The sequence below is a fragment of the Ursus maritimus genome, unplaced genomic scaffold (genome assembly GCF_017311325.1).
Source record: "Ursus maritimus isolate PB19 unplaced genomic scaffold, ASM1731132v1 scaffold_2, whole genome shotgun sequence".
Lineage (NCBI taxonomy): Eukaryota > Metazoa > Chordata > Mammalia > Carnivora > Ursidae > Ursus > Ursus maritimus.
The window spans coordinates 5,049,126-5,058,035 of record NW_024424452.1 but is presented as its reverse complement, the minus strand read 5'-3'; the positions used below and the strand labels follow the sequence as shown (position 1 = coordinate 5,058,035).

The following is an 8,910-nucleotide window of genomic DNA, read 5'->3' as shown; positions in this document are numbered from 1 at the left end:
GGGGGGGGGCGGGGCGGCTTGGATTCCTACCCACTTTGCACCGCTATCTTCTGATGTGCTTTCATAGCCCTTTCTGCTCGGACTGCACTTACAGCAGCCCCTCTCGGCGTTCTGCTTCATGTCGGTGACCCGGACCGTGGGCCTGGGAGGGGCAGAGGGCTTGTCAGCTGTGCTGCGTGGGGCCTGCCGGTGAAGAAAGGCTTTATGGGTTTTAAATGGCTGGCGAAGTCCAAAGGAGATGTCATTGCACGTGCGACGCAGCCGTGTCCGGAATGTGCTCGGGGCGAGCCCAGCCTGCTTGGTTCCACGGCGCCGCGCTGCCCTGGCGAGTCTTGCCAAGAGCCCAGCCGGCCCCAGAGTGGAACGTGGTTGTCCTCTGGCCTTTTGCACGAGAAGCTCGCCCAGCCCTGCCCCAACGCCTGAGGTGCGCTTTTATGACTCTGATGCGGCTTCTGGGTTGTCCAGAGGCCCTTTGGTTCTTGACTGTGTTGTGAACTTGGGTGAGATGTTGTGCGTTTTGGGGGCAGACCAGTCTGTCCAGTGGCCGCTGTCGGTGTGGCTGTGGACGGAGGAGGGACAGACGGGTCCTGAGTGTTGGCATTAGAGAAGCAGACACTGAGAGGGAGGCACTGTCCCAGCGGGAGGGGCCGTGCAGCGTGCCGAGCCGTGGGGGGCCTGGGTGGCACGGGGCAGAGGAGAAGAGTGGCCGTGGCTGGCAAGTGACGCTGGGCTGTTGTCTGCTCTGGGTGTTTTAGAGAGATTAATTATGTGAATCTTCAGATTGGTTTCCCCTGAGCATTTTGGTGGTTTGGGGAAGGGGTTGGCTTGGTGAGGATCCAGTCCCTTCTACCTCTGCTTGGTGCTTGGGAGGAAGTAGTAGGCGGCCCCTGAGGGGATTCTGCTTTGTTGCCAGAATCTTCCCCACCCGGCCGCAGGTCTTGGAAGGACCACACTCCGAGGCCGCCGGCGCACAGTGGAGGGCAGCTTCCCCACAGAGATGGCTCTGGAGGGAAAGCAGGCTGAGTGTGAACCTCGGTAGTTGGCATCTGGGGGCCCAGGCACGTGTCTCTAGGGGCTGCGGTCAGGCTTTGTGTCGCGTGGTGGCCGTTTCTGTCCTATCCGGTTGCACCCGATGGCCGGTGTGCAGCCGGCGCTTCCGAGGAGAGCAGACAGGAACCCGTGTGCCTGTCCCCTCCTGTCCTGAAGGACAGGGACCACCTGCTTGGGCTTGCATGCCAAGCATCTCAGTCTTCTGGATGCGGATGCTGTAGCCCTTTGCCTGCCTGCCACGTGTCCCCTATTGCTGAGACCTTGACTAGTCACCTCTCAGACGCCTGTCCTCCGACGGCATGAAACTCTCACTTCCGTTTCTTTGGCCTGAGCTCTGTTCTGTCCTGCTGTTAAAATGCCGAGCGGTCTCATGGGCTGAGAGCGAAGCATCCCCGCGGGTACGGCTTTCGCTGCTTCGCAGGCATTGTATCAAGTTTTGTTTTCAGTAAGACACGTGGAGGGAGAGCCACGTGGCAGGGTCCCCTGGCTCATCCTTTGCGGTCGGATTTCAGGCAGCGAGCCCCCAGCCGAGAACGGGTTCTAAGTGTAATCGCTCAATGTACACGCACAGCACAGGCACAAAAAATTCTGCAAAACCATCATTAAAATCTCTTTCCTGATTCTTTGCTTTCTAGGTGATTGAAAACTTGGCCTCAAAACAAAAAATTCACTAGTTATGGTAAGCAGTTTTCCTCTGTATGTTTCATACTTGTTTGTAGACGCACCGAGGGGCACAGATGGAGTTTGGGGCCTCGGGGAGACAGGCGGTGCTGCGGGGAGCAGGTGCAGGGGGCTCCCCGCGAGGGTGGCAGACTCCTCTGACCCCCAGGTCAAGCGCTGGAGCTGTGCTCAGACCCCTGTCCTCGGTTCTGGCTCGGGGACGTGGTGTCCCTTCCTTCGGGCGGCGCCCCCCTGCTCCCCCCCTCCTCCCCTTCTTGTGAGAAAGTGAGGGAAAGCTGAGGGCGCCAGGGCCAGGGCGGACTCGGAAGGAGAAGCCCCTTCCTCCACCCAGACCTAGCCACCTGGCCCAGGAGCGGAGCCCTGGCGGCCCCGTTCCCACACACCGCCACGGGTCCCCGCGCCGGGGAAACGGGCTTGTGTGCCCCACGCCTGACGTCCCGGCCAGGAGCACTGAGTCCACGTGCAGACCTGGAGATCACCCCGATTTCCGACACAAGGACTCGGCATGATTGGAATGAGGTGCGGGTACCTGTGACATGCCAGCTGTGGCGGTGTCCGGTGACTACTGGAATTGGATCCGGTGGCCCCGGGAGCTAGTCCTTCATGCTTGTGGCCCGCATTTGCTGAGGTAGACAGGGCAGTGTGCCATCTTGCTCCTGAAGGGACTTGTGTCCGGTGTGGGACGTGTAGGCAGCAGGGGGGATTTGACACGGATTTCCCCGAATTGTCTACGGAAGATTAACGTGCAGCTAACTAACCTGCTTTCTCGAAGTGTCTTAAGGAAGAGACCTAAGCCTAAGTAAGGAATTAGACTCAGACTCTCTAGCGAAAGGGAATTGAAGGATTGAGCCGATTAGCGGCGGCCGGGGCTGCGAGGGCGGCCCGCGCCCAGCAGGTGGCTCCCTCCGCACGGCCGCCGGGCAGCCCCTTCCTTCCCGGCCCTTCCGGAAGGCCGAGTGCCCGGCTTAAGGAAGAAGAGCTTCCCCCAAAGACCTGGCGGAACTGTGCTGAGAGGAAGCGCACGAATGAGTTGGCGGTGTTAGGGACGGCCAGGCCCTGCCTGGGGCCCCCCAGCCCCGCGGCCCCCGCGCTCCTGCCTCGGGAGGTACTAACGCCTGCTGCTTGCTGCCTCTTGTCTTTCAGATTCAACGTGTTCAACAGAAGCCATCCCCAACCCAGCTTAAATTATAAATATAGAAAATAACTCTGTTCAAATCTGCGTGGTGCTTCTTTAGTAAATACTGTACAGATTTTACCATGGAGAACTTTTTTTTAGTTTTTACCTTTTCTTAATTACCCTTATTCCAAATGGACGAACACTTTCTACAACTGCTGACCATTGTAAAACACCGTGTATATAAATCCCACGGACAGTGACGCCCTGGACTGGAACATCTCAAATGCTGCTTAATCAGACTCAGGTGGACCGCTCGCATTCCATGGAAAGCTCCTCCAAGTTAGACATCCGGTGCAAGACCAGCCGGGAAGCCATGGAATTATTAAAAGTACAAACTGACAGTGTGTATATTTAATTTAAAGACTTATTTAAAGATTCACGAGCTCTCAACTAGACTTGAGAGAAGTCTGTTTTCTGTAATGTCTGATACTAGAAACTAATTTGCTTCATACTTTAGTTGTATTCAAGATTTGAAAATGTATTTTATAGACAAGTTCTGTTTTTGAACTTTGTGGAACTATTCCAATCAATTTACCAGTTATGATGAGTATTTACATTATGAATGTATAATCCAAACATTATTTGTAAAGCCTACAGTATGTTTTTATTACTTAACACTTTTTTATACAGTGTCTCTTGTCTTGACTATGATATTGGAGTCTGAGTTGTCAGCTTGGTCCCTTAAAGTTTCTAGTTACAGACAAAATCATACTGTGATTTTATTTTTAATATGGATATGCTATCAAACTGTGATACACTTATAATTCACTGGTCCTGCATCAGGAGATGGAGTGGGGAAAACTGTATTTAATACAGTTTGTATCTGAATAATCTGTATGGTTTATACAGTTTGTGTTGTTCAGAGATGTCTAAAGTTTGATCTTTGTTTTTTTAAAGATTAAAAAAGCACTTGCCCCACTGTAAATATACAGCATGTAAAATTTATATAGTATATAAATGGCAGCAAATTAAACATTTCCTGTCTTATTCTTTATTTACTGCTGTTTCCCCCTTTGCTTACCAGACCCTTCTTCCTGCTGCCCTCGCTGTCTCAGAACCCTCTGACGCCCACGCCACAGCCTCCCCGGGGCCTGGAGGTCGAGCCTGGGAGCCAGTTCCTGGACCCCACAATCTAAAGAACAAAGTCCTAGACCATCTTGTTCGAACAATGCATTTTTTTTATTTTGTGAACACAGTATTTGCAATTTGAGAGCCATACAACTTCCAATTTCATTTTACAACAAAATATCGATAATTAATAGGGTTTTTCTTCATGCAACTTGTGGGAGTATATACATTGAATAACAAACACTCCAGAAATCTCTTTGTACATTATTTACATATTACCTATATTTGCTGTAAATAGAAATGTCTAAGAAAAAATAAGAAAATGTGAAATCACGACTTGTGGTTTCGGGTCTACAACAGACCTAACTTCTCTGCAAAGCACATCTATGTAGATAATATGCATTTTAACTTTTAAAAATATGCATTGCTTTATATGAAGCATTAAATGCTGCTTCATCTATAAATAGCTCCTATTTTGATTCAGTTTGGTACCACATTAAACTGTTGAAAGTTGCTCTGTGATCCTGAAGACACTGTCGCTCGCCTGGGTCCAGGGTCAATGAAACCTCCAGTGTTAACCGAGGCTGGCAGGGCCGTGGTCCTCGGCCCAGCGCACTCCCTCCACCCCCTCCCGCCCTTGGCCTCTGGAGGAAAGCTCGTCTTTGGCCAGAGTTGGGGCGAAATTCAAGCACTGCGTGCGGACGCGGGGGGTGGGGAGGAGGAACACTGCCGTGTTGGGGGGCGGCGGGCCCGAGGGTGGAGTGGGGGTGACGGCGCGTAGGCCCGTCGTGTTAATACTGTCACAACAAAACCCGGAATCAGAGGATCTCGCGTCGCGCGGATGGCAGGTTACAGAGTAAGCACCGCGGCCTCCGCCTCGCTCCTGGGGACACAGCCCGGACGCGCCCTCGCAGGCGCCCAGAGAAACCCTTCGTGCGGGGCTCTCCTTACGCTCGCTTCTCCCAACCCCGCTGAGGCCAAACCCAGACGACAGAGAGCCCTGTCCCCCAGGGGCCTACCTGGGGCGGACAGGACAGAGGGGCGGTCTCCCCCGCGCGAGAGCCGAGCGCTCCTCCGCGGTCCTGGTCGCGGGCTCCGGGCGCCTCTGCTCGTGGAAGACTGGAGGCCAGAGTTGCATATTTACCCGCCGCGCATTTCGAGAATGCCAACTTGCCTTTCTCAGAAACTAAAGTTTTGAATTTGAGGTATCAGTACAGTAACAAGCCTAAAAGCTTGGGAATGAAAAAATCAGTCTGATGCCGGTCGGAGTCCTGGGCTCAGACCCCTTCGCATCCAGCGTGACTTAAAGCTACGTCAAGGTCAGCGGTGCCGAGGCCAGGGCCCGCGGCCGGTCACTTCCAGCACCAAGGCGACTCCCAGAGACAGGTACTCGTACGTCAGATCTTCACACAGGTGCCGACGGTCTGAGGTCTGCTTTCTGGGACTTTGATCGTGCACGGGGCAGTTCGGGACCTCTAAAGGCCGCAGATGCAGGGCGTGCGCTCGCAGCAGGGCAGGGACCGCCGCTGGGACAGCCGCGTGGGCGACGGCTCCGTCCTGGAGAACCAGAGGCGGCCTCCCTGCACACGGCGCCCCAGCCTCGGCCCGCGGCAGCCCCGTGCTGCTCTCAGATCCATCCTCCCTCCAGCCGACGTCCTGAGCGCCTACTACGAGACCAACAGCAACCCGACAACCGCCTGATGGTGGATCTTCTCAAGTTCCACCACCAGCGCGTACTTGGGGTTTGACACTATTTACAGGAAACCCTAAGTGCCCCGCGCCTTCACCCCACAGCGCGTGCGCTCCGGGCTCGGGCCAAAGAGTAAGTCTTTGAAGACATGGAATGAGTCGTTCTAGCTGTCTATGCGTTACAGCAAGAGATCAGGTCAAATTATCATCATCAGGTCAGTAAAAGAAGCATTTGTTTTGCCAACAAGTTTTAAGTAGCGAAGCCTGGTCGGAAGCTTGTCGGCACCACGGTTCCGTTGAACCACATGGAACTGCTGGCGGGGGTCCCAACAGGCAAACAGCAGCCATTCCATGGGGCTCAACACACGGACGGTGCCGGGACTGCAGTTACAAGAGAACCGTCACTTCTATCTCAACGATCTGCCTTTTTAGAAAGTTCGCTGTGGAGCCACAAAGTCTGAGCTGAAGAGGAGTCCCAGGGAACCCGGCTCCCTGGAGCCCGGCCCCTGCCCCGGGACGCGCGGGACTCCGCCGGCGGGGACGGGGCGGCTGCAGAGCAGCCCGCACACCCGCCCCCCGGGCCAGCGCCGCCCGCCGCCCCGATTCGGCGCTGTGCGTGTCGTACAGACGGAAGTTTCCTTCAGTGCACAGGATATGCTTGCGTCCAGGAGTTACATTTATAGCTGCCATTCTAAAAATACTACTGTTAGAAAGTATCTTCCGTTATAATTTCAGAATATAAAAAGGCATATAAAAGCTATAATCCTATATATCTGAGAAAAAACTCTGAATAAAAAAGTGGTAGCTTTTCCTTTCTTGTTCTGATAGAAAACAGCGGCTTCTAGAACGGTGAACGCAGCCACGGGCGAGCGCGTGCGGCACGACCGGCACGAGGCTCCCTTGACGGAAGCAGCAGGTGCCCCCGCGGGCCGGGGCCCGGAGAAGGGCGTCGGGACGGCGGCCGCGCGGGGACCTCGGCGACCCCAGAGTGGCGCTCCCGCGAAGCGGCCCGCGCGGTGCAGGCGCTGCCTCCTCCGCGGAGGCAGCGGGAGCGCGAGGCGGGGCCCAGGGTGTCGGGGAGGCTCCCAGTCACTTTCTGCTGTGGGGTTTTGGTTTCTACTTTCACCTGTTGAGGCCGGGAGAGATCTATTTCTTATTGGCAATCCTCCTCTTCCTCGTGGCCAGCATGTCGTAGAAAGGGTCCCTGCTGATACTCGCTCTGGGGAGAAAGGAGAAGCCTGAGGTCGGAGGGCACCCTGCAGCGCCCCCGAGCGGGGACGTTAGAGCCTGCGCGTGTCTGCTGGGGGCGGGGGAGCATAAATGCGCGCGCGCTCAGGCAGGTGCGGCGCACGTGCCCCCATCCCCCACGTGCAGGCATACACGCTCACACGTGCACGCACTCGCTCTCCCACCGCACCGCGTGCACAGAAAGGACCCGGAGCCCTCGGGGCTCTGAGCCGGGGCTGGGCGCACCTGATGGACTTCATCCACTCCTCCTTCTCCTCGGGGCTCGGCGCGGAGATGCGGTACACCACGTGGTTCCCCTCCACCACCCGGCCGTCCGCCTCCGTCTTACAGGCCTTGATGACCTGGCCCTTATGGCTCGGGTTGTACAGCTCGAAGCAGTTCTGGCGGAGACAGAGGGCCGTCAGGAGCGCGGGGGCCGCGGGAGCGCAGGGGCGGCGAGAGGAGGCCAGCTTACCGGTTTGCGCGGGTCCTCCACCTCCCTGATGCTGAGGTTTTCCAGGGGGATGATCCCCCGGGGCTCCTTGTCCTACGAGACAAGAGCGACGGCCAGCCTCGCTCCGGCCGCGCCCCCCGGCCGCTCCGCCCGCGCCCGCCCCGGCGTACTCACCGTCGTGTACTCGAAGTAGTAGAGGCAGTTGTCGGTGAGGATGAACCAGCGCCGCTTCCAGGTCTTCACCCGCCCTCCTGGAAGCAGAAGGAGCTCGTGAGCCCCAGCCCGCGCATGCGCTCGGGGCCGGGGCCCAGAAGGGCGGGCCCGGGACCGACCGAAATGACTATTTTCAGAAATGCCACCAGGAGCCACGCTCGGTCTTTAGCTCCCTGCCTCGTGGAAACGTGGGCCACTCCGCCCCACACTGAGCCCAGTCCCGGACGAGCCGTGGGGCCTGGCGCCGAGCGGGCCCCACATGCACCCCCACCCGGGCGGCGCCCCCGCCACGGCCACCCGGGCCCCCTCCTGAATGCCACCGCTTTCCGAACCGCCTTTCTGGAAACGTTAGTCGTGATGAATGGGCTTAATTTCCCCACATGGAAATGATAACAGGATGAAGTCAGTGCCGCTCCGGGCCTGTCCGGGGCCTAATCCGGTTACCTCAGGGCTCTGCGAGGCCCTGGGATCCATCAGTATCAATTACTCCTTGGTCCAGGGAATTACTCGATTGAATTAATCTCTTAACAAGATCGGCGACACACACGTAAACACACACGTAAACACACACGCAGACACACAGCTCATCTGGGTCTCCTCTCCTTTCGCTACAAAAAAGGAAATCTTTTACCCTTAAATATTCAGCACAAACGGGCTTGAATTTCCAGCTTCTGACATGAAGTTTAAAAACACATAATCTACGAGAAAAACACGCACATGGTAACAGAATCAAGCAATCCGTGGATTGCAGCTCTTCCAGCTCGGTCACTCCCCAGGTGACATTCAGGGCGGAGCTCGTCCGCCTCTCTCTACAACACGTGAGCAGGTGAGTGCCGTGGAGACGGGACAAGGGGAGGAAAGGCTGTGTGGGTCACGTGGGGGTGGGGGGACAGGTCAGCCTGGGGCTGAGGCAAGAGGGCCTCCCGGCCTTGATGTTTGGAGAAATCCAGGCAGGGAAGACAGCCGGCTTCAAGGGGACAGTCACGACCACTGGGATTCGGTGCGACCGGCAGGGTCCTCGGGAGACCCTCTGGGACCCCTCACCCCTGCCTCACTGACCAGACCTCAGACCTCCTTTTGATGGCCTCGGGCAGGCCCAACCTGCCTGGAGAGGCTGGCGTGCGGGCATGCCGGGCCCTGAGGAGGGGCCCTCGGCTGTGCAGGGAAGGAAGGTCCAGCTATGCCTCCCTCTCCCCCTGACAGACATCCCCCAGCTCCACCCACCTCACTTCTCCCTGTACGAAGGGTCTGACCATGTGCCTCCCCCAGATTTCTGCTGCCCCCTCCACGGCCCTCAGACCCTATGCCCGTGCCCCAGGGCCTTTGGGCCTAGGGCCACATCCCCTCCCCT

At 56.8% G+C, this 8,910-nt stretch overlaps 2 protein-coding genes across 2 annotated transcripts in view; one reads left to right on the top strand and one right to left on the bottom strand.

Moving 5' to 3' along the window:
• Window positions 1–3,883, top strand: part of USP42 (ubiquitin specific peptidase 42) — a 48,630-nt gene extending 44,747 nt beyond the window's left edge. Inside the window, exons 17-18 of the mRNA XM_040634769.1 lie at window positions 1,686–1,729; window positions 2,875–3,883. Coding sequence (XP_040490703.1) covers window positions 1,686–1,693 — 8 coding nt within the window. The 3' untranslated portion in view covers window positions 1,694–1,729; window positions 2,875–3,883. The remainder of the gene's footprint in view (window positions 1–1,685; window positions 1,730–2,874) is intronic.
• A 182-nt stretch (window positions 3,884–4,065) lies between these two features.
• Window positions 4,066–8,910, bottom strand: part of CYTH3 (cytohesin 3) — a gene marked incomplete at its 5' end in the record, with an annotated part of 28,950 nt that continues 24,105 nt past the window's right edge. Inside the window, one exon of the mRNA XM_040636543.1 lies at window positions 4,066–6,884. Coding sequence (XP_040492477.1) covers window positions 6,812–6,884 — 73 coding nt within the window. The remainder of the gene's footprint in view (window positions 6,885–8,910) is intronic.